Source organism: Plecotus auritus (assembly GCF_963455305.1).
Source record: "Plecotus auritus genome assembly, chromosome: 3".
Lineage (NCBI taxonomy): Eukaryota > Metazoa > Chordata > Mammalia > Chiroptera > Vespertilionidae > Plecotus > Plecotus auritus.
Window position 1 is genome coordinate 163,455,323 of NC_137772.1, and position 24,703 is coordinate 163,480,025.

General features: G+C 41.2%; 1 protein-coding gene and 1 long non-coding RNA gene across 6 annotated transcripts in view; one reads left to right on the forward strand and one right to left on the reverse strand.

The window, feature by feature from the left end:
* Positions 1 to 5,151, forward strand: part of LOC308245197 (uncharacterized protein C12orf56) — a 78,561-nt gene extending 73,410 nt beyond the window's left edge. The window contains exons 12-13 of the mRNA XM_080662075.1: positions 2,516 to 2,694; positions 5,002 to 5,151. Coding sequence (XP_080518201.1) covers positions 2,516 to 2,694; positions 5,002 to 5,128 — 306 coding nt within the window. The 3' untranslated portion in view covers positions 5,129 to 5,151. The remainder of the gene's footprint in view (positions 1 to 2,515; positions 2,695 to 5,001) is intronic.
* Positions 1 to 24,703, reverse strand: part of LOC308245198 — a 111,442-nt gene that overhangs the window by 72,639 nt on the left and 14,100 nt on the right. The window lies entirely within an intron of this gene.

Genomic DNA, 24,703 nt, shown 5'->3' on the forward strand with positions numbered 1-24,703 from the left:
AGGGTAGGAGTTGAGGTAGGCACGTAATAGACGTTCAATAAAATGTCTGCTGGCTCTAGCCAGATGGCTCAGTTGGTTGGAGTGTCTTCCCATACACCAGAAGGTGACGGGTTTGATTCCCCATCAGGGCACATACCTAGGTTGTGGGTTCAATCCCTGGCCGGGCGCATATGGGAAGCAACCAATCAATGTTTCTCTCTCACATTGATGCTTCTCTTTCTCTCTCTGAAAAAAAAAAATCAATAAAACCATATCCTTGGGTGAGGATTAAAACAAAAATATATATGCTTAATTAATTCGAATAAAGGCTTTATTCCTTAATCTCTTCTCATCTCCCCAAACTTAGTTTTCCCTTTAGTCATGCATGTACACATTCAATCACCGTACATTTAATTGGAAATCTCTTCAAAAGGTAATATTCCAAACTAAATTTTCATTGTTAATGGAGGATTTAACATGAGGTAATATGTTCTCTTTCTGTATACAACCATGCCTCCACTGATCATCAGTAGGCTCCTGCTTTGAGCTGTTGTTCCAGAGTGATGTTAAGTCTGTCCCAGGGAATCTAGATTCTCATGCCAGATCCCTGTGACAAAAATCTGTCTGGAGCCAGAGGAGGCTACATTTGTCAGTAATACAGCCAATTGCCTTATAGAGGGATTGAGCCCATCACCTTGGCTCCTTTAGCAGCACACAGACCCTCACCAGTCTCAGTCCCACATTGAGGAGTGTCAAAGTTATAGTCATTCACAGTAACAGAAGCTCAGATGTGCAAGATTCAAGACACTTTTTCTGTCCTATGGCTGCAAACTCTATAATCTGAACTGAAGTGTGAAATTTGGGGTCCTAAGGACTCCAAGCAACAGGAAAGTTTCTTTATCAACCTCTAGGGTTGGTTCACCAAAGGAATTGAGTTGAATATGAGGCCAGTCTGTGACCATAAAACATGTCAGGATGAAGAGTAGCAAAAAAACAAACAAACAAAAAACACACACACACACACACAAAAACCCATAAACACTGTTGAAAGCCTCCATATTAACCCAGTTCTAAAGAGTACAGGCAGAAATAGATCATTTGAGAAAAATTTATAAGCAAGGAAACTGTAGGGATCATTGAATTCACCTGCACAGTCAGTCAGTTCTGGCTGATTCTCTCATTTGGCTAAAGCAAACTGCTGAAGAAGTTAAAAATTTAATTTCCAGCCCTAACCGGTTTGGCTCAGTGGATAGAGCATCGGCCTGCGGACTGAAGGGTCCCAGGTTCGATTCCGGCCAAGGTCATGTACCTTGGTTGCGGGCACATCCCCAGTGGGGTGTGTGCAGGAGGCAGCTGATTGATGTTTCTAACTCTCTTTCCCTCTCCCTTCCTCTCTGTAAAAAATCAATAAAATATATATATATATATATATATATATATATATATATATATATATATATATATATTAATCCCCAAATGGGCATTGCTTTGTCCCACTGCTCCAGACTCTCTAACCTTAATCTGTGTTTGCCTGACACAATATTTAGTAAATATGTGCAAATGGATCTGGAAAACTCACTTAGAAAGGGCCAGCAGCAACATCAGTAGAAAAGGTGACACATTTATTGATACTACCTAATGGGCATGCAGAGTGACTTGCTGGTTGGAGCTTGAAAGGGCACCATCTTTCCTTTCTGTTTTTTATAGTAGCCTACATTTATGGATAGTAGTTTGAAAATGCAACCCAACCCCCGTCCCCCCCCCCCAAAAAAAATTAAAACAACACTTGTAGAATCCACTGTTGTTATTTTTTTAACATTTGGTTCTGTTGTGAATGACAGTTTTGCTTTTTTGTGTGTGTGAGAAGCAGAAACCCAATAAAATCACACTATTGCTACTTTTTCCACTGTAATTTCCCCCTAAGAAATGATAACATAAGTGGGGTTTGATGAAAACCCCATCTAACAGTGACATCAACATCACTTGCTTGTGTCAAGCCTGTTTTCTTTGCGTTCTCACTTCGTGTTTCTCAATGTGTGGTCCAGGGAACAAATCCATCAGAATTGTTTATGGTAAATATCTGGAGGTGAAGCCCAGGATTCTGCATGTTTAGTGAGTTGCCTAGGTGATTTTTATGCATACTAAATTTTGAGAACCATTGCCTTGTAGAACCTTCTTTGAAAGTCACAGCCATTTACTTTTAACAGTAAAATAGAAACCATCATCCCTACTGCAGGAGGCCACAGACCTTTCCAAGCTCCCCTTCTGTTTACACTTCTGCTTCCAGTGCTTTCTCTCCACTTTGGAGCCAAATGTCCTTGACAGTCAGTACTATTTCTGATTCTGGCTGTAGGGGGGCAATTGGTAAAACCAACTGGTCTTATGCTCTTAGTACCATTTCAATGGGAAATAGTGCAAGGGCATTGGCATAAGGGTGGTGTGGGCTTCAGCCTAGATTTCTAGTTGAGGCTCCAGCTGAAATAGGTGCTCTATGGGTGGCATGCTGCCTACGTGTAACTGCATTTTCCTTGTCTAGGTTACTTTTGTGGCCAGTATTGTGAAACAGGTAGTGAAGGGGCTCTCGGCTTCATTTCAACTGCTAAGTCCCAGCCAAGCAGTTCTGCTGTACCAGCAGTTTTACATCCTCAAGAGCTGCCTGCAGTACAGCAAGACTTTAGCTGAGTATATTAGGAATAACTACAGAGAGGAATTCAGGTAAGAAGTCTGAATCTAATCTGCAGTTAAAATCCATTTGTTTTTAATCTTCATGCAAAACTGCAACACGGCCAACTAATTCTGTTTTTGTTTTTTATATTTCATTTTGATTGGTTGTAAGGCAGGATTTGGGGGACCTCTAAGAACCACTGCCATCTGAAATATATTCCCAGGCCAGAAAAGACTAGTGAAACATCAAACTCTCTGTTTCTTATTCATTGCCTTTATTGCAGCCAGCATCTCACAGAAGTTGTAATGATTATAACAGGCTGTGAGAATTAAGAGTAACAAACCCCTGCTGAAGGGGATGAAAAATTATGGATTGTGAATTCAACTGAATCATTGGGGGAAAAATGGATAAAGAAGAAACAATTAGTAGTGTGTTTTTTGTTTCACTTACCCCTCTTACTCTCAGTAACAAAGCAGTAGGAAAGAACAGTAGTAGCAAGCATTGGTTTCATCAGCCAGCTTGTTCTGCACCTCAGGGGTTCCTACTTCTATTTATAGGCTGGCAAAGCCAAGTGCACTTAGCTGTACAGCCCTGCATCAGCACCTATCAAGGAAAAATACCAGGTTGTGTCTGACTTAAGATGAAAAGGGTGCAGTAGGCTCAGCTTAGCCACCAGTTTGCACAGAGACATGAAAGGATGTGGAGGTATACACTACAGCCTCAGATTGGCTTTCAAGAAAATTTAGCCCAATTTGTGGTTCCTGCTTTTTTCTCAATGTGGTTTTACAATATAGGTTCCACTCTAGCTCCTATAACAGGGTTTTGTTTGGCCTGCTCTGAGTTGGTCCACACAAACCAATTTTTTCCTCACTTTTTTTTTTTTTAGGTAAAATTCATATATCATGAAATTCACCATTTTAAAGTATGCAATTTAATGGCTTTTAATACATTTTGCAATGTTCTGCAACCATAATCACTAATTGCAGAACATGTTCATCATCCCCAAAGAAACCTAGTATCCATGAAGCATTCCTACCCTATTATCCCCACCCACAGAACCTGACAACCACAAATCTATTTCCTGTCTCAAAATAGGATTTGCCTATTCTGGACATGGCATATCAATGGTCTCTTCCAATATATAAACTTTTGTACCTGATTTCTTTCACTCAGCATAATGTTTTCAAGGTTCATCTGTGTTGTGGCTATATTACATAACCCAATTTTTAAAAATTACTTTTGCACATTTAAAAATCAGAAGTACTGACAAAAAAATAGTGCCATAATTTTCCATGACAATAGATGGCCGGAGCTCAATAGCAGCTGCCCTCTTAGGTGATAACATACTGTTTATTTTGCCACTGTCTCTTCTATTCTTACTCTTACCCTTACTCCTAATATGTTACCTGTGGGCATTTAATTTAGGTTTGTGACCCTGGTTTTAAACTAGTGATTTTCAGCTTGCTGTGCATTAGAATTACCACAGCAAGTATTAAAAAATACTAATAGCCAGCCCTGGCTGGTTTGGCTTGGTGGATAGAACGTCGGCCTGTGGAGTAAAGGGTCCCAGGTTCAATTCCAGTTAAGGGCACATACCTGGGTTGCGGACTTGATCCCCAGTACGGGGCATGCAGGAGGCAGCCGATCAATGATTCTCTCTCATCATTGATGTTTCTCTCTCTCTCCCTCTCTGAAATCAATTAAAAAATATATATATTAAAAACTACTGATACCCAGGTCTCATATGTAGAAATTCAGTTTTTCTTGAGGTGGGGTCCGGGCATAGACATTAAAAAACAAGTGAAACAAACAAAAAAACCCTCCGGGTAACGCTAATGTGCACCCAGGATTAAGAACCAATTCTTTAAGCCATCCAGGAAATGGCTAAAGGTTTTGTTCCTGTTGTCTATTCCCCTGGCCCTATACTTTTACCGAGGCCATGGGGAAGAATCCTATTCTCCTCTCTTTAACTTAGCCTTAGTGGTCACCACAGCTTTGGCTTCCAGTTCAACTCCCCACTGAATATTGCCTGAGAAAACAAGAAGCAGGGCCTCAGCTCACACTGTGGTGAGGGCAGTCCTGGCTTCCTTAAGAATGCTTCGATGCCTGGTACATTATTAATGAAGTTCACTTCCTTGGCAGAAGTAAAGTGCTCAATGAGCTGAAAGGCACACATATCAGAGATCTTCTAGGTCACAAAGCGGGGAGGTTGGAGGGTTAAGGATGCTGGCTCAGTCTCATGATCGATACTCCCACACCCAATAACACTAGACCAGTGAGTGTGTACATACTGATGTGACCAGTGTGAAAATTCTTGTTTTTAAAGCTCTCTATTTTATTTCTTTTTATGATTGCAGGTACTTTATTCACATGCCAGCCTTGGAAAAAAGGCTCCCCTTGTGTTATCCTATTACCCAGCCGACCACTCAACTTTTTCATGAAGTCCTGAAATTGGTTGAGCAGAAACAATGTGTGAAATGTTAAAAATGAGTATAAAATGTTCATTGGAAATCAATATTTATGAGAAGCACTTCTTTATTTATTTAGTACCTGGCTATCCCTGTGTCCCATAAACAAAGATTTTATTTGAATGTTCCATCAATCCCTAAGATAAGTCTTTAGCATTTTTTATCTGTCACACAAAAGAAACTTGGATACACTGACATACATAAAGTGGTGCTAAAAACTAGTGTTTCCCTTTAAAAACTTCCTAAAGACATAAAATACTATAAAAAGAACAGAAGCCCATGGAGAGCAAATGGAGAATCTAGTGCAACCTGACGAGTTTTGTTAGAGTAATAATGGTGGGTGGCATGGAGCCACTGCAATGTCCAAAGATAAATGCTTGTGGGGAGTATAAATTACAAAGTGATGATTAGAGAAATGCTGAGCAATAGGATGACAGCCTCATTCTCCACCTGTAAACATTCTAGTGACATAAGTATTCATGGAAGAATGAGCAGAAGAACGCAGGCACAAGAAACATCCGTTCCTCATTTATCATGGAGAAAGAAGCTTGGACTTTCTTCGACAAAGTTAAATGCATTTGCCACTGTGTGCGAATATGAGCAGACCACAGAGTCTCTGTGAAAGGGAAATTGTCTATAAGCAGTTATGCTCTACCAACTATTAAAAAAACATCTTCACTATATCTTATGGCAATAAACTAACTTAATCCAAAACAGAACTTTGGAATCATTGTGAGCTATTATTGAATTTGTGCTTCTAAGAACTTAGGAGATGTACCCTCCATTCAACTTAGCATGACCTAAAGGAGTATCAGAGAGAAATCTACCTCCAAAGAAAGAGCTCCCAAGCCAGATTTGCCTGTGCTGTACAGTAGAGACAACTAAACTCACTCAGGACATTTTATTTATGGTTCAGCCTGAGCCATTAACCAGCTATCTGACCTTGAACAAGTCAGGTACCCTTTCCGGGCCTCCTCTGCTAAATGGAAGGCTGGGAATAGAAGTTCTCCAAGCTCTTTCCCAGCTCTAATATTCTCTGCTTAACACTCCAAACACTTCTTAACACTCTGTAGCAGAGAAATGCATTTCGCTGCCATCCTGGCTGGCATCCTGGCTCAATCATTCACAATGATTACAAATAATCCTGCTTTCTTTAGACCAAACTAGTATCACCAACATCACCCTACAGAGTGTCCAAGCCCTCTCCACCATCACCCATCAAGGACTACAAGTCTTCTACTCTTTAATCTGGGGACAGAAAGGACAACAAAATAGTGTTTATGAGTATCCTGGGTTGTTGGGTAGGAGATTATTCCCAATTGATAGTTAATCAGAAAATATGAAAATTCTGGGACACAGGCAAGCAACACTTCAAACTGGACAAATGATGGACAATGGGTTGACTACTGGTGAATGTTAGAAGCTACAGAATAACAATGAGAGAATCAACTCAGCTCTGCCTCAGCTTCTAAGCCAGGGGTGGGCAAACGTTTTGACTCGAGGGCCACAATGGGTTCTTAAACTGGACCGGAGGGCCGGAACAAAAGCATGGATGGAGTGTTTGTGTGAACTAATATAAATTCAAAGTAAACATCAATAAATGAAAGGGTACGGTCTTTTTTTTAATTTCAATAGTTTTGTTCATTTCAAACATTTTAACAAGAAGAATGTAAACACTAATTATTATAATTTGAAACTTCAAAAAATGGAGGAATCATAGCACAATAACATACCTTATGTTGAAGATGGCAAAGGCAAAATAAAATTGCCTAACAAAGGAAAGGTACAAAAGCCTTTCAAATTAAACTTAAATATAATAAAATAATTTAAAACTAAAACAAATAGAAAAGGACAAAATGTGTAAACAGTAAATGAAACATTTTCTTTAATGCAACTTCCAAATTATGCCCGGGACGTAGATGTAGATGGCAATGTAGACTGGGTTGAAAGGTTTTTGGTATTTATTTATTTATTTATTTATTTATTTAAATTTTTTAAATAAATCTTTATTCAGATTATTACAATTATTTCTCCTTTTTCCCCCCATAGCTCCCCTCCACCCATTCCCCACCCCACCTTCTGCCCTTACCTCCCCCCCACTGTCCTCATCCATAGGTGTATGATTTTTGTCCATTCTCTTCATGAACCCCCCATACCCCTTTCCCCCTGAGAATTATCAGTCCACTCCCTTTCTATGCCCCTGATTCTATTATATTCACCAGATTATTCTGTTCCTCAGGTTTTTAATTCACTTGATTTTTAGGTTTGCTTGTTGATAGATATGTATTTGTTGTTCATAATTTTTATCTTTACTTTTTTCTTCTTCCCCTTCTTTAAGAATACCTTTCAGCATTTCATATAATACTGGTTTGGTGGTGATGAACTCCTTCAGCTTTTTCTTATCTGTGAAGCTCTTTATCTGCCCTTCAATTCTGAATGATAGCTTTGCTGGGTAGAGTAATCTTGGTTGTAGGTTCTTGCTATTCATCACATTGAAAATTTCTTGTCACTCCCGTCTGGCCTGCATAGTTTCTGTTGAGAAGTCAGCTGACAGTCGTATGGGTGCTCCCTTGTAGGTAATTAACTGTTTTTCTCTTACTGCTTTTAATATTCTCTCTTTGTCTTTTGCTCTTGGCATTTTAATTATGATGTGTCTTGGTGTGGTCCTCTTTGGATTCCTTTTGTTTGGGGTTCTGTGGGCTTCCTGGACTTGTAAGTCTATTTCTTTCACCAGGTGGGGGAAGTTTTCAGTCATTATTTCTTCAAATAGGTTTTCAGTATCTTGCTCTCTCTCTTCTTCTGGCACCCCCATAATTCTGATGTTGGTACACTTGAAGTTGTCCCAGAGTCTTCTTACATTATCTTCAAGTTTTTGGATTTTTTTTTTTCCTTTTTGCTTTTTCGGTTGAGTGTTTTTTGCTTCTTTGTATTTCAATTCTTTGACTTGATTCTTGTGTTCCTCTATTCTGTTTCTGGGTCTCTGTATTATATTTTTTATTTCAGTCAGTGTATGTTTAATTTCTAGTTGGTCCTTTTTCATATCTTCGAGGGTCTCGTTATATTTATCGGCCTTTTCTAGGATATTCTTAAAAAGTCTTATAACCGTGGTTTTGAATTCTATATCCAGTCGTTTGTTTTCCTCCATTTCTTTCGTTTGTGATCTGATTCTTTGACCCCGCATTTTCACTGATTCCCTGAGTTGGTAAGGTAGATATTTGTGCTAGGTTTCCAATATGGCCCAGTGGGTCTGCTTCCCCAGTTAACCTGAGGTGGACACTCTTGGTGCACCCCTTTGTGGACTGTGTGTACAGCCTTGTTGTAATTAAGTCTTTATTGTTGTTGGTATCACTGGGAAGAATTGATCTCCGGGCCAGTTGGCTGTAAGGATCAGCTGTGTCTATGCTGGGAGAAGTTCGGTGCTGGAGACAGCCTTATAGGATTAGACTTGCCAAATTGCAATAGCCTCTGTGCTCAGCTTGGATGGGGTGGAGTCTCAGTCTTGGCTTCCTGTCAGCCTTGCCCTTGCGCGCATGTGCGCTTTCAGTCCTCCGCCTTCCCCAGCTCGAGTCTCTGCCTGAGAGTCCAGACTCCCCCCACAAGAGCGTGGGTCCCCAGGGGCTCGCCTGGAACTGGGGTTCACTGCAGTCAGAACTGGGGCTCAGTGCAGTCAGAATCTTCTGACTCCCTTCCACTAGGGAAAGCCTGTGGCAACTTCCGCAGCCTTTGTGCGCAGTGGCACGCGCGCGCGTGCGCACTTTCAGTCCTCCGCCTTCCCCGGCTCCCGAGTCTCTGCCCGAGAGTCCAGACTCCCCCCACAAGAGCGTGGGTCCCCAGGGGCTCGCCTGGAACTGGGGTTCACTGCAGTCAGAACTGGGGCTCAGTGCAGTCAGGATCCTCTGACTCCCTTCCACTAGGGAAAGCCTGTGGCAACCTCCGCAGCCTTTGTGCGCACTGGCCCGCGTGCGCCTTCAGACTTCTGCCTTTCCCAGCTCGCGTCTCCGTCCGAGAGTCCAGACTCCCCCCGTAAGAGCGTGGGTCCCCAGGGGTTCGCCCGGAACTGGGGTTCTGTGCAGTCAGAACTGGGGTTCAGTGCGGTCGGAGGCTTCCTTCCCCCTTCCGCCAGAGAAAGTCAGCCAGGCTCTCAGCCGCCCTTCCTCTCTGCGTGCACAAAGCCCCTTTGCTGTACCTCCAATTCTCTGTGAGCTTTTCTCTTTCCTTCTAGTTGTAGAATTTTCACTCAGCCAGCTTTCGTGTGGTTCTGGATGGTGTCCGTTCTGTCTTTTAGTTGTAGTTTTGAAATTGTTGTGCGAGGCAGCAGTTTAGGTGTTTACCTATGCCGCCATCTTGGTTTCTCCCCGGTTTTTGGTCTTTAAAACATCAACTTCAGTGGGAACAGTGTTGTTGGTCTCCTTTTTAGCTAATGCTCTGATACTGTGCTCTCCAGGGGCGTGTCTCCCTACATCACCACGATAACGTGTCTACGCATTCCCAGGGTGATGTCGGGAGACGCGTCCACGGGCATTACAAGGAGCCTCTGGAAGATTGAGAGGTTGTTCCTTCTACTGAATGGGTGGATATAAATCCTCCCACTCAGAAGAAGGAGCTGCGGCCGTGTTTCCCGACGTTGCCATGTTAACACTGCTGCTGGTGAAGGAGCGGAGGGGAGAGCAAGAGAACCCTCTGGTCTTTCGGCTCCGCGGGCCGGATAGAACAGCCGAACGGGCCGGATCCGGCCCGCGGGCCGTAGTTTGCCCACGGCTGTTCTAAGCAGTGCCCTGGGCTAGTGACATGCAGGCTCTAGAGGGGGATTGTTGTTTCTCGCCCCAAGTATGCTTTTTAAAAATTTTTTTATTGATTAAGGCCGTGGTCGGCAAACTGCGGCTCGCGAGCCACATGCGGCTCTTTGGCCCCTTGAGTGTGGCTCTTTCACAAAATACCATGGCCTGGGTAAGTCTATTTTGAAGAAGTGGCATTAGAAGAAGTTTAAGTTTAAAAAATTTGGCTCTCAAAAGAAATTTCAATCGTACTGTTGATATTTGGCTCTGTTGACTAATGAGTTTGCCGACCACTGGATTAAGGTATTACATATGTCTCCTTATCCCCCCCGCCATTGCTCCCCCCCACCCCACTCATGCCCTCACCACCCTGTTGTCTGTGTCCATTAGTTAGGCTTATATGCATGCATACAAGTCCTTTGGTTGATCTCTCCCCCTTACCCCCACCCTCCTCTACCTTCCCTTTGAGGTTTGATGGTCTGATTGATGCTTCTCTGTCTCTGGATGTGTTTTTGTTCATCAGTTTATGTTGTTCATTATATTCCATAAATGAGTGAGATCATGTGATATTTATCTCTCTCTGACTGGCTTATTTTGCTTAGCATTATGGTCTCCAGTTCCATCCATGCTGTTGCAAATGGTAAGAATTCCTTCTTTTTTACTGCAGCATATTATTCCATTGTGTAGATGTACCACAGTTTTCTAATCCTCTCATCTGCTGATGGGCACTTAGGCTTTTCCAAATCTTAGCTATTGTAAATTGTGCTGCTATGAACATAGGGGTGTATATATCCTTTCTGATTGGTGTTTCTAGTTTCTTGGGATATATTCCTAGAAGTGGGATCACTGGGTCAAATGGGAGTTCCATTTTTAGTTTTTTGAGGAAACTCCATACTGTTCTCCACAGTGTCCCACCATCAGTGCAAGAGGGTTCTTTCCCCTGCATCCTCTCCAGCACTTGTCCTTTGTTGATTTGTTGATGATAGCCATTCTGACAGGTATGAGATGGTACCTCATTGTCGTTTTGATTTGCATCTCTCGGATAATTAGGGACTTTAAGCATTTTTTCATATGTCTCTTGGCCTTCCTTCTGTCTTCTTTTGAAAAGTATCTATTTACGTCTGTTGCCCATTTTTTGATTGGGTTGTTTATCTTCCTTTTGTTAAGTTGTATGAGTTCCCTGTAAATGTTGCAGATTAAACCCTTATCGGTGATAACATTGGCAAATATGTTCTCCCATGCTGTGGGCTTTCTTGTAGTTTTGTGGATGGTTTCTTTTGCTATGCAAAAGCTTTTTATTTTGATGTAGTCACATTTGTTTATTTTTTCTTTAGTTTCCATTGCCCTAGGAGCGGTATCAGTGAAGAAATTGCTTTGGCATATGTCTGAGATTTTGCTGCCTGTGGTTTCCTCTAGTATTTTTATGGTTTCCCGTCTTATGTTTAAGTCCTTTACCCATTTTGAGTTTATTTTTGTGTATGGTGTAAGTTGGTGGTCTAGTTTCATTTTTTTTTGCATGTATCTGTCCAATTTTCCCAACACCATTTATTGAAGAGACTGTCTTGACTCCATTGTATGTTCATGCCTCCTTTGTCAAATATTAATTGAGCATAGTGATTTGGGTCAATTTCTGGGTTCTCTATTCTATCCCATTGATCTATATGTCTGTTCTTGTGCCAGTACAAGGCTGTTTTGAGAACAGTGGCTTTGTAATACAGCTTGATATCTGATATTGAGATCCCACCTACTTTATTCTTCTTTCTCAGGATTGCTGCAGCTATTCGGGGTCTTTTTTTATTCCAGATGAATTTTTGGAAAGTTCGTTCTAGGTCTGTGAAATATGCCGTTGGTATTTTAATGGGGAGTGCATTGAATCTATAGATTGCTTTGGGTAGTATGGACATTTTAATGATGTTGATTCTACCAATCCATGAACACGATATGTTCTTCCATCTGTTTATGTCTTCCTCTATCTCTTTTTTCAGCGTCCTGTAGTTTTCCGCATATAGGTCTTTTACCTCCTTAGTTAAGTTTATTCCTAGGTATCTTAATTTTTTTGGTGCGATGGTAAATGGGATTGCTTTTTTAGTCTCTCTTTCTTTAAGTTCACCATTGGTGTATAGAAATGCCATAGATTTCTTGGTGCTAATTTTGTATCCTGCTACATTGCCGAATTCATTTATTAAGTGTAATAATTTTTTGATGGAGTCTTTAGGGTTTTCTATGTACAGTATCACCAAGTGTGCTTTTTTGTCCATGTCATCCCTTCTCTTTCACAGCTCTGTTTGCTCTGAGAACCTACTTAATCTTATCTCTGGGAGCAAAAACTCTGTCAGAATGTACCTAAATCTTGCTAAGTTAGTAGTTCTTTTGGTTGAATATTTGTTACCTTGATTTTCTTCTCACACATGTTTATTCATTGGTACAGTCTGGTAGATGGGGGAAAGCCCAGAATTTAATACTTTGAAGGGTTATCCTGTCACAGTTCTTTTCTGCTGTGTATTTTTGCATTGTTGCCAAAACCAAGAAAGTCACTAAATAATTCATTTCTATTACTGATCAGATACATTTGATTGACCTCAACCATAAAATAATTATTTTTAAGGAGACCTAATTGTAGAAAAATTTTGAATATGAAAATCACATTAATAACAAAGGATCACCAAAAAGATAAACACATATAGCTAGTGTTCAGGCTGGGTTCAAGAATCTGGACTCTGATTACCTTTACAATGCAAGCATTGCCATTTTCCACACCCCCTCTAAGAATAAATTCACTCACAGTAGTCAGCTCTACCATTAAAAATAAAACAAATGTATGTATTAGGGGGTAAGAGCATGGGTGTTTTGAGGCCAAAATTGTTGAGTTTAAATCTCAGCTCTGCATTATTAGTTTTGGACCTTGGGAAGTTACTTAACATCTCTAAATTTCAGTCAATAGAAAGATAATAACCTATTGTTAAGGGATTTGAATGAAAAGGTTGGTAATGCACATAGTATGTATGGTATCTGGTGTGTAGTAAGGAACCAGTAAATGGTATTAATTATTATTATTATTAAGATAATACCAAAGCTGGCTGAGAAATTAGAGGTTAATAAGTACTGCCCTTATTTATTTAAAAATTTTTTAACCAATCTGGTGACTCAGAGACCCTTGATCTCTATAGCATTGAAGAACAGATTCATTTAGTTATTAAATTGAAAATCGTATTTTCCATTAGCATAAGGTGATTTAATTGACAAGTGACTATTTCTGCTGCTCACCACCATGAAGAGCTGTTGAATCTAATTGACACTATCAATGCAAAAGAATATTTTGTGGAAAATATGCTTCCCAAGGGTAGACAGAAAAATTTTTAGTCATGTAAACTTTTTTTAGCCTTTGACTCAAGAGCTAATAACGAACTGATCAAACTGATATAGTCATTCTGCACTTACAGAGTTCCTAATTGATTCACAGATAGTGTGAGAGCATAAATGAAGAATTTCTTCATTTTACTGAAATCTAGATAATATATATACTATGTAAAGAGGGAAAAGTTTAACATTCCTATAATTGATAAAGGTATTTTACGTATTTCCATTTGACTCTCATTCACTGGTAGTATCTCTTTCAGTTGTGTGTAGGAATACTTGAGAGTACAGTAATAAATGTGCTACATGGCATCTGATAAAAGTGGCTTGTAGGTTTGTGGAAATGTTGGGTCAAAGGGTTTTCTTTTCTCTCCCCCCCCTTTTTTTTCCTGGTCTCTATTCCCTTTCTTATTGCCTTCCTCTACTTGGAAGGTGACTTTGACTCTGGAGAACTAAGAGGGCCTTTGACTGGGGCAAGAGAAAAGTAAGTGAGACTTGCTTAATATTTGTCCCAAGATTCTGAGAGAGGCAAGGAGGACCTTTAAGTTTCCTTCTAGGTGGTCTACTCCTTTGAAGGCCCCAGAAGAGGTTTGGGGTTTCAGGGCACAAGTTGTGCCTATAAATAAAGGTGTTGGATTTCAAAACACTAACCCCTTCCCTCTTCTTTCTGCTTCTGGTGGTGATGCAATAGAGTAGTAGTGGTGGTGATGCAACAGTAGTAGTAGTGGCACTGACTGCAGGTATGGCGATTTGTTTGTCTGGCAGCAAGGAGGGCAGTGGAGAAGGAAGGAGGGTTTAGATCAGCCATGGGCAAACTACGGCCCGCGGGCTGGATCCGGCCCGTTCGGCTGTTCTATCCGGCCCGCGGAGCCGAAAGACCAGAGGGTTCTCTTGCTCTCCCCTCCGCTCCTTCACCAGCAGCAGTGTTAACATGGCAACGTCGGAAAACACGGCCGCAGCTCCTTCTTCTGAGTGGGCGGATTTATATCCACCCATTCAGTAGAAGGAACAACCTCTCAATCTTCCAGAGGCTCCTTGTAATGCCCGCGAACGCGTCTCCCGACATCACCCTGGGAATGCGTAGACACGTTATTGTGGTGATGTAGGGAGACACGCCCCTGGAGAGCACAGTATCAGAGCATTAGCTAAAAAGGAGACCAACAACACTGTTCCCACTGAAGTTGATGTTTTAAAGACCAAAAACCTTTCAACCCAGTCTACAGTGCCATCTACATCTACGTCCCGGGCATAATTTGGAAGTTGCACTAAAGAAAATGTTTCACTTACTGATTACACATTTTGTCCTTTTCTATTTGTTTTAGTTTTAAATTATTTTATTATATTTAAGTTTAATTTGAAAGGCTTTTGTACCTTTCCTTTGTTAGGCAATTTTATTTTGCCTTTGCCATCTTCAACATAAGGTATGTTATTGTGCTATGATTCCTCCATTTTTTGAAGTTTCAAATTATAATAATTAGTGTTTACATTCTTCTTGTTAAAATGTTTGAAATGAATAAAACTATTGAAATAAAAAAAAAAGACCGTACCCTTTCATGTATTGATGTTTACTTTGAATTTATATTAGTTCACACAAACACTCCATCCATGCTTTTGTTCCGGCCCTCCGGTCCAGTTTAAGAACCCATTGTGGTCCTCGAGTCAAAAAGTTTGCCCACCCCTGGTTTAGATCAAGGGACACAGGACTATTATGGGTTTCTGTGAGCTATCTTGTAATACCTGCCATTATTTGTAACATGGTTTCTACAAGGAAATTATTCTTTCTTCTGCACCCTGACCTACAAATGAATTTTGAAAGGACACATTTATAAAGGGAATAAAGTATTTCACTTCTGTTAGCAACTACAACCACCAGAGGGCATAGCTGTATTAGGAAGACAAAGGAATAAAAGCTAAACTTTGCTCTAACCTGCACTGATTAATCTTAAACTTTTTAAATTCCTGCAGAATATTTTATCATGTTTCTTTAATATGTACAACATAAATCTTGGCGTAAGAAAGATCCTTATGCTCTTATAAAATCAACACACATTTATAATTTAAAAGTTGATAGAATTAAGTGCAAATTAATATCATTAATGTCATGCTTGACATTTTGCTGAAACTGCACCTCCTCTTGCAAAACGATTATGGTAGAATGTACAACATAGGCTCCTGAGTTCAGTACCCTCTGCTATCACGGTTCACTTTTCTCTTTCAGAAATACTACATGTCTTTATTTACCGGCCATGCTGATCTCTGATGTGCACTATGTGACTTCTGCTTCTGTTCTCTTTTTGGCCAGGGACAATTAAAGTTCTTCCACTTGAGGACAAATAATGGATCAATGTAAACAATGCAAAAAAACACAAGCATTTCATTGAAATGAAAACAAAACCTTATATTCGCTAAGAAGTTCCACAGACTTTCAAGTTGAAATCGAGACCCTCCTTTGATAGGTTCTGCTATAGGATAAGGGGTTCAAAATGTTGTAAGTATGGTGTCTTAACATCACTGTTTCCTAGGTGGTTTATGCCTTTCCCCCCAGTACTGCATTTCATTTTTTGATGTGTCCTCATTTGGATGATAAAATGTAAGGTTATGTACTTTGGTTACAAGCCAGGACTGGCATGGAGTTTTAAGATTAGGAAAGACCTGTGCCTTAGCGGTAGGAGTTAGGAAACAAAGAAGTTAAAGCCTTTGACCGAAGCTTCTCTGGTCCAATATGTGTGAAGCTTTGGGGGTTAAATGAACCTTCAGCCATGTTCTAATCTTTCTTTGTGACTTAGAGGCCTCAGGGGATCCCCTCCCCACTCCCACACTCTCAAAATACTGCCTAAAAACACAGACTAAAAGAAAGGAAATAAAGTGAAAGATTTCACCACAATTAGGACCCTCTGATATCTGAGAATATATAAGGTCATTTTAAGGTAGGAGGCGCAAAACTTCTGAAAGGGTTACATTTACTCCAAAAAGCTGGAAAACAGGACAGCAGTTTTGTAACTATATGACATAATTTGGCTAACATTGCGCATTGGTTGCTAATATGATTCCTCACTCCCTAGTCTCAAGACCAAATTCAGTTGCCAACATGATGAGATGGTTCAGGGTTAATAATTAAGAGATGCGATAAAACAGTGATTTTAAGGAGACTGAAAAATATTTCTCTAAGAAATACATAAAGTAGTAGTAGGAAAAATATGTGTGTGTGTACTGGATCAAATTAGCAAACTGAAATTGCTGATATTGGTCTGTTGAAATGATAAGGGGATCGTGACAAACTTGGTTCCTCATTCCTTCAGAAGATGACTATGATTAGCATTATTTCATATTTATCAAGCCCCACTGGGACACCTTGTCATCACAGACAAGAAAGGGAGAAGGGGGAAAAAATCGCACCATCTGTCCCTGGCATGTGTGTCAGGGGTATTCAATGTCTTAAAAGTGGTCTATCAGGAGGTTTAGCAGGTTCCATATGATTTTCAAGGATCTCACTGTCCCAGAGAAAAATCAATTCAATTCAATAAGCATCTCTTCTGAGTTAGTTGGATACTTAGGATATACAAACATAATTAAAGTTGGACACCTGTTCTAATAAGCTAAGTTTTATAAGCTAAATTATTTTGAGTACAACCTTCAAAGTTTTGCCATGTCATCTATATTTTTATTTACTTAACTAGAGGCCTGGTGCACAAAATTCATGCATGGGGGCGGTGCCCTGGGTCCGGCCTGCACCATCTCCAATCCAGGACACCTTGGGGAATGTCTGACTGCCGGTTTGTGCCCCCACTTTTAACAGATGACAGCTCCATTGTTGTTTCTTTCTTTTCATGCTTAAACCCATTGGAATTAGTAGGTATTCAAAGTGTGTATACATTTTGGGGGGATACCCTGTATATATCTAAGTCAGCAGTGAAAGGAACCAGTGACGGATTTGGAACCCCCAGACAGGGAACCTCGCTCACTCCCCACATGTCTCCCCACTCCAGTTTCCACCTTCGTGAGCAGCAGGAGAATCAATGTTTTCTCTCATTAACTCGGAAAAGCATGTCCTGTCACCTGAGCCCACAGGAGTGTGCTAGGCTCCAAGCGAGCCAGGCTCAGTCAGGGCAGCCATCGCTCATGGGTGCCGGCACCCAAAGTGCACATTCCTCCTCTGCAGTCGCCCCGACTATCCCACCATTTCACTGAGATTACGGAACTCCTTACCTCCTCTGGGTTCCCGATCTTGAATGCTGACTGAAGGTACCTCAGCGAGGGCCGCCTGCCCCCACCAGGTGTGTCTGTCCGCACCTGCTCCCGCCTCAGCACCTGCATTAGCCCCACAGAGGTGATCTCGCTTCTACACTGGCCTCCATGGGAACAGGGCATCAGCACTCCGCCCTCTCACTGTCATCTCACAGGCGCCCACCCCCAGCACCCAGAACACCCAGACACTCTCCAAAGGACGTGAGTGTGCCAGAGGGGACGTGTGCACGTCCTGTGGGGGATGTAGGCATGCCTGGGTTGATGGAAGTGTGGAGGAGGGGCGGGGGAGGGGTGGGAACTTGCGTGCACCATGGTCCAGGACTGTTGCAGGCACACGTGGGTGACAGCGTGCTGGTGGACGTTCACACGCCAGAGGGGGAGGAGAGGATGCATGCACCAGAGGCCTGTGGCTGCACAGATCCACAAACCCCCATGGCACGGCCAGGGGGACGTCAATCTGGCCCACCACGGTGGCTGTCCCTGTGACTGCACACCTTCTGGGCCAGGAGGCGGGACTTGCACAGCCACTCCTCAGTGCTGATGGCCTGCAGGCGCTACTTCAGCTCGGCCGGCCCACAGGCTCCTCTTGGAGTGCTCACGGCTGCCGCTGTGGCCATGTGGGGAGTACAGGCCGCCCTCCACCGGCCCCGGCCCCCGCCCAGAGGCTCTCTGCAGCCCACAGGCTCTCTGCGCGTGCTGTCCACAGGCCTGGAGCAGCCTTGGCGACGAAGCCAGGCTTCCTGCCCCAGCCGCTCCTCGCCTGCACACGCTGCCCACTGCCCTGGCCGCTCGGCGCCTATGCGCCTGCGTGCTGCCCACAGGCCATCCGTGGGCAGGGCATCCCGGCCTGGCTGCCGCCATATTTGTCACGGAGTGACCCTCATTTGCATATTCCCTCCTTATTGGCTGTGGGCACTGCCATCTTTGTTGTGGAGTGGTGGTCAATTTGCATATTCCCTCTTTATTAGCTAGTCTATTTTTTCTATTATTATTTACTCAATAATTTTCTAATCCTATGTAATAAAAGCATAATATGCAAATCAACTGAACAGCTGAACAGTGGAACAACCATCCGGACGACCATCCAGGACCACGCTATGACACCCACTGGTGCCAGGCCAGCCAAGGCAGGTGCAATGCGATTGGTTGGGGGCCCGACAATTGCTCCACGATCACCCCACAGAGGGAGGCCCAGGCCACCGACAGGTGGGCTGCAGTGAATGGGCGGGGCCTCCCTCTGTAAGGGAAGCTAGGGTACTGGGTGCCAGTGGCCGGAGGGAAGCCAGTGCCGGTAGCCGGGGGAAGGAAGGCCTACTCTTGCATGAATTTCGTGCATCGGGCCTCTAGTATCTCTATAATAGCCATATTCTAAAGAATATCTGGGAAATTATGGAGTTGATATTGTAGCTGTATGTTCTTAAATACTTGTGTGTTCATATTTCTAATGTACGTTTTTAAATAAACACAATTGAAAACATTTTAAATGTCTTTTCCTCCGACTATCTAAAAGAGTCCACTCTAGGAATGATAATCATCCTATATAATAAAGAGCTAATATGCTAATTAGACCGACCAGCAGAAAGACCATCCGGATGACCTTCTGGACTGGGGCTGGGGCTGCGAGGGCCAAGGCAGCCAGGGCTGCGAGGGCTGAGCCCCTTGCACAAATTTTGTGCATCGGGCCTCTAGTAAGGAATAATCAAAGACAATATTTTACAAGAGCAGAATAGGTCAGATGGTAGAGGTACAAAGAAAGTGTTACGGGAAATCACAGGAAGAAGAGTTTAATTCTGATTGGGTGCATCAGGAGGCCTACTTAAAATTTTTTTAAATATCTAAGTCTGTAATACTTTGTTAAAACTAAAGAATGTGGCAAAATGACAAGATCTGACAAAGCTTGGTGGTGCGTCCAAGATAGTCCTATATTATTCTCTACTTTTCTGTATGTGTGAAATATTTCACGATAACAATAATAAAGTGTGTCTAGGACTTGGCGAAGAGAAAAAAGCATTCCCAGTAGTATAGAAAGTATGAGTGGAAGCACAGAATCCTGAAATTCAGGCTGGGTGTCTGGTTCTGTCAAAGATGAGTCCTGGAAAACTAAGATGCAGTCAGAACATGCAGGACCCTGGCTCAGTGGTCCTGACTCAGGTCTGCAGGTAGGGGAAACCCATGGAGGTTTCTGATGAACACTGTATGATCAGAGCAGTAGATCACAAATAGAACTCTGGGAGAAAGTTACAAGATGGGGAGAGTCCAAATTTGGAAGGATCTTATAATAATGATTCAGGTGAAAATATGGTGTCTAAGTTCCCTAACATCCTGATTTGCTCCTTTGTTCTGCCTGATTGTTTTCTGTTTTTATTTTTCAAAAATCCATTTCCATTGGGCAGTGATATTTTCTCCTTCCTATCCTAGATCCTTTGAAGTCTCATCCAACTATGTTGTAGTCCAGGGGTTGGTATACTTTACTTGTAAATGACCAGATAGGAAAAATATTTTAGGCTCTGCAGGCCATATGGTCTCTGTTACAACTATTCAACTCTGTTATAGTGAGAAAGGCAGCCACACACAAAACATAATGAATGGGAGTGGCTGTATTCCAATAACACTTTATTTATAGACACTGAAATTTAAACTCAGATAATTTTCATGTATCAATAAGAAATTGACATTTTCCCCCAGTCGATGTGGTTCAGCTGGTTGAGTGTTGTCCAAGGCACTGAGAGGTCACCATTTCATTCCCAGGCAGAGCACGTGCTGGGGTTGCGGGCTCAATTCCCAGTAGGGGGGTTGCAAGAGGCAACCAAACAATGTTCCTATCTTTCTCCCTCTCCCTTTCTCTCTCTCTCCAAAACCAATTTTTTAAAATTGATGTTTTGAAAAAGATTAATGAAATTAAGACGACTATGAAATTACTTTAAAAATGGAAAGTATTTTATGACTAAATATCATGATGTAAATTAGAATAAAGAGAATAAAAAAAGATAGACCAAGATATGATTAGAAAAGGAGGAAAGGTGGGAGAGAGTGATACAGAAAGAAAATAGGCAGAATCACAGCTGTATTGTAAGAGGAGCATGATGAAAAGAGAGAATTTCAGTTAAAATAAAAACTGGTGAGGGCTTGGCTGGGAGGCACATTTATTTTAGGAATAATGCTTTCAAGAGACTTGAATGTTGTAATCCAAGACTGCTATCCACAGACTAGTCAGAATAAAGATTATCCCCAATTTTGTAAAGGACAATTTTGTCTACCTCTTTATACCGTTTGTCTTAGAATCTCCCAAATGAGATATTACAAACCTCCCTCAGGAGGGCTAGAAGTTTTAGGAATTAAAGCACATAGCAGTGCTTCTGCTTTCAAGAGGGAAGTTTCTCAGTTCATTTCCAGGCTCAATTCTGAGACAATTTGTGCTCCCTCTCCTCTCAAAGAGAATGCCTGGCAGGTGATGATGGCTAATTTTTTTTTAAATGGAAGACAATAGTTGATTTTATCATTAAGTGTCAAGAAGAGGTCATTTGTGGAAAGAAATGTTTAATAATATGCGGAAAGCACAGCCCCAAGGGTCTCCATGAAGACCTTTGCCTCATATGCAAATGATGAATGGATGGAAATGCCATCTTTTTAATAAGGCAGGCAAGATGACAGCAATGAATGATCACAAGAATTAAGAATTTAAGGACATATACATATTTAAGGAAAATAATTCTCAAAAGATCTGAGGAGCAAAAGATAAGACTTGTAATTATGCTAATGATGTCACTAAAAGAACAAAACAAGCCCATGATCATTTAAAATACAAAGGAGAGTTTTACTGAGTCTTCAATCCCCTGCAGAATTAACTAAAAAGAAAATGTTGACAAAATGGTCAATTTCATTCTATTTCTAGAGTTTGAATAATGTTTATATATGAGGACAACATTTAAATTTTATTAAGAAAAATGATAATTTGCTGGGGTTCATAGTATAACATTAGCAAAACTGACTACTGATAATTATTGAGTGTCTACTGTCTGCTAGTCACTGTAAAGACTAATAAGAACCAGTGCCTGTCTTCAAGAACATACATCAATCAATGGGAATAAGTTAACCACAAAAATAATTATCATATAAGGTAGTTGATAATAAATAAGCAAGAGGTTCAAATTTTTATGAGAGTTAGGAGAAAAGGCTTATCTTTTCTTGAGATTATCAGTAAAAATTTCATGAAGGAAGTAGCATTTGAGATGAGAAAACAGTAGCATTTTCACAGTCTGGGATATGAGAAAAGAGCATTCCAGGCAGTGGGTATGACAACAGCAAAGGTACAGAAGTGGGAAAGCAGGAGAGATGTTTAGGAAACTGAGTAGCTATTTTGCCAGACTGTAAACTAAACTATATGAAGGGGGGGGCAGTGCATAGAAAATAAAACTGGAAAAGTAGGTAGGAATTAATTGTAAAGAGCTTTCCATTCATTCAATCGTTCAACAAACATTCACTGAGCATCCGTGCCTGGCACTGTGCTAAACACTGTGGCAAAAATATAGATAGGAGACTTGAGTGTTATAACCACATCATCTGTGTATTCATAGACTTTCACAACTAGAAACCTAAACACTCTTTTGATAAAATGAAATCACATAAATTGTCTGTGCCCCAAATTTCATAGTGACTGTATCAATCTTATCAATAGTGGTGGTCTGAGTCCCATGAGAAGAGAGATGCCTTCTCTCTGTCTCACAGGGGTTCAAAAATAATTTTGAGGAAGAAAGAAACAATTTGAGACCAATTATACTTTCAAGTTACACTCCAGCTTCAAAAAACTGGGTCAAATTCCTTAACAGGTTTGGAAGGACTTAACCTGTTCCTCTCTGGGAACAGTGACTTCTGCAGCTTGTTCCACAAGAGGCCGATCCTGCTTGGTTTGTCCCAGTGAGGGTGATATCATGATGATCATATTTTAGTGGCTGATCCACCAGACTGGACAAAGTTGGGCTTTATCAACTGGAAGCTACTGCTAAAGAATTCCAAAGACAAATTCTTGAGCTGTTTTCAGCCTTGCCTTGAACATGATTAGAATATCGATCTACCAGCTGGAGGTGGCACACTTTGTGGATCTGTTGAAACCACAGGAACCCAGATTTTAAGTGGCAAATATGGGCACCATGGCCATTGAAATAAAGAGGGCGTGTCTTCGTTTAAAGACTGTAAAAACAAATGTGAAATTACAAATAAAAATGAATTAATTGAAATGTAGAGCAATTATATAGAGGACAATTTAAATGAAATGTAAGAATATATTAGGGAGAAGGCTATAATAAAAGATTATCATTAACTCAAGCAGTTATACTAAGGAGGCTTCCCAGGCTGAGTGTTAACTGTGTAAAAGGTGAGGGTTGGAGCTTAAAAAGCTTCCTCATTTTGAAGGCTGAATCTGTGAACTCCCTGTCCTTAGGGTTTTTAACTCAGGCGTGATATTAAACACTTCAGGAACTACTGACTTGTCTTAGCACCGAGGAAACAGCACTGCAAGTCCTTACAAAAAGCTTCTGAACCTTGGAATGGCCTCACTGATGAAAAGGAATTTACTTATTCTTCCACTACCACTCACATGTAATTCTTCTAATAATAGAGTGTCTTAGAGTACCTAATCACTTGTCCTTCCACCCCCTCAATCTGAAATCCACGTTGGGCCAGCCCAGTCAGGAACATGGCCTAGTTCTGATCCCCTAGACCAGTGGTCGGCAAACTCATTAGTCAACAGAGCCAAATATCAACAGTACAACGATTGAAATTTCTTTTGAGAGCCAAATTTTTTAAACTTAAACTTCTTCTAACGCCCCTTCTTCAAAATAGATTCGCCCAGGCCGTGGTATTTTGTGGAAGCGCCACACTCAAGGGGCCAAAGAGCCGCATGTGGCTCGCGAGCCGCAGTTTGCCGACCACGGCCCTAGACAAATGTAGGAGCCATTTTTTAAAATCAAATTTCTGCCGGGTGACTCTCTCTATGGCTTGGAAAAGAAGACATAGCAGAAATACCATTTATTTAATTTAGTCCACCAGTGTGTGTGTGTGTGTGTGTGTGTGTGTGTGTGTGTGTGTGTGTGTGTGTATGTGTGTGTGTATATGTGTGCCTGATATATTCCTAACACTGTGCTTGATGCTATTTAGGAAAGAAGTGTCCCAGGCTAACAGTCAGTGATGTAGGATCAACACAATTAAATAAAGAAAGGTATGACAGTACGTGATTAGCTGTTATCTCTCTCTGTTGTATGTACTGTGCTAAGAAGTCACTCTTGTCAATCTGCCTTGCTACCATGGTGTCAGTTACTAAGAAATGCATAGATCCACATATGAACAGGTTATGGTGTTCTGTTTTGTTGTTGCTGTTTTTAAATGTGCAGTTTCTCCAGTCAGATGAATAATTCTTAATATTGGTCTCCAATTTTCTATGTGGATACTCTGTATTCAAGAACCAAGAAAACTGAATCAAGCGCATGTGGACCCATCCATGCTGACCACACAGAGTTTGGGGGTTTTCCCATTGCTTGGGGATTGGCTTTAACCCTTCAGGTGTAGTGCAAAATGACCTCAAGTGTCCCAGGCATCTAAGTTTATCCAGTCTTTTAATACACAGATATGATTCCTCAAGGTTACCCCAAGGCCAAGAAGGAATTCTTCACCACCTCTTAGTCTAAATTCCTATTTTTGTCTCTCTTGTGGTTTTCTTTGTCCCCCTGTCCTCTCCTTATTTATTCCTCAAGCACCATTATTTACAAGTGGTTGTTTATAACAGACTATTATTGAAAGTCTGGGAATAATAATATAGTGCAGAGAAGGAATATAAGTACCCAAAGTTCTTTGGCCTTTTTCAACATTGGAAATTTCTCACTGTATTCTCTCCTCAGGACCTGCATGCTGTCATTTTGCTCAGACCTTCTCTCCTCCATCTCTTTTCTGAGTTCTTCAGGTCCAAAGCTCTATAATTTTATTATTCCAAGCAAAGAAATTCTTGTTGTCACATCCTTCCCCATATGGACTAACTTATAATGCCAAAAGGCTCATCTTTTTTTTTTCTCTCTCTCTTCAAATAAAAGTTTCATTTACCCCAGAGGTAAATTTTGCCATTCCCCCAGAATACCTGGTGTACCGGTTAATAATGCGGATTTTTTTCAATAGCTGGCATTACACATATGTTGATATATATACAATTTGATATGTATGCTATTTTGTTG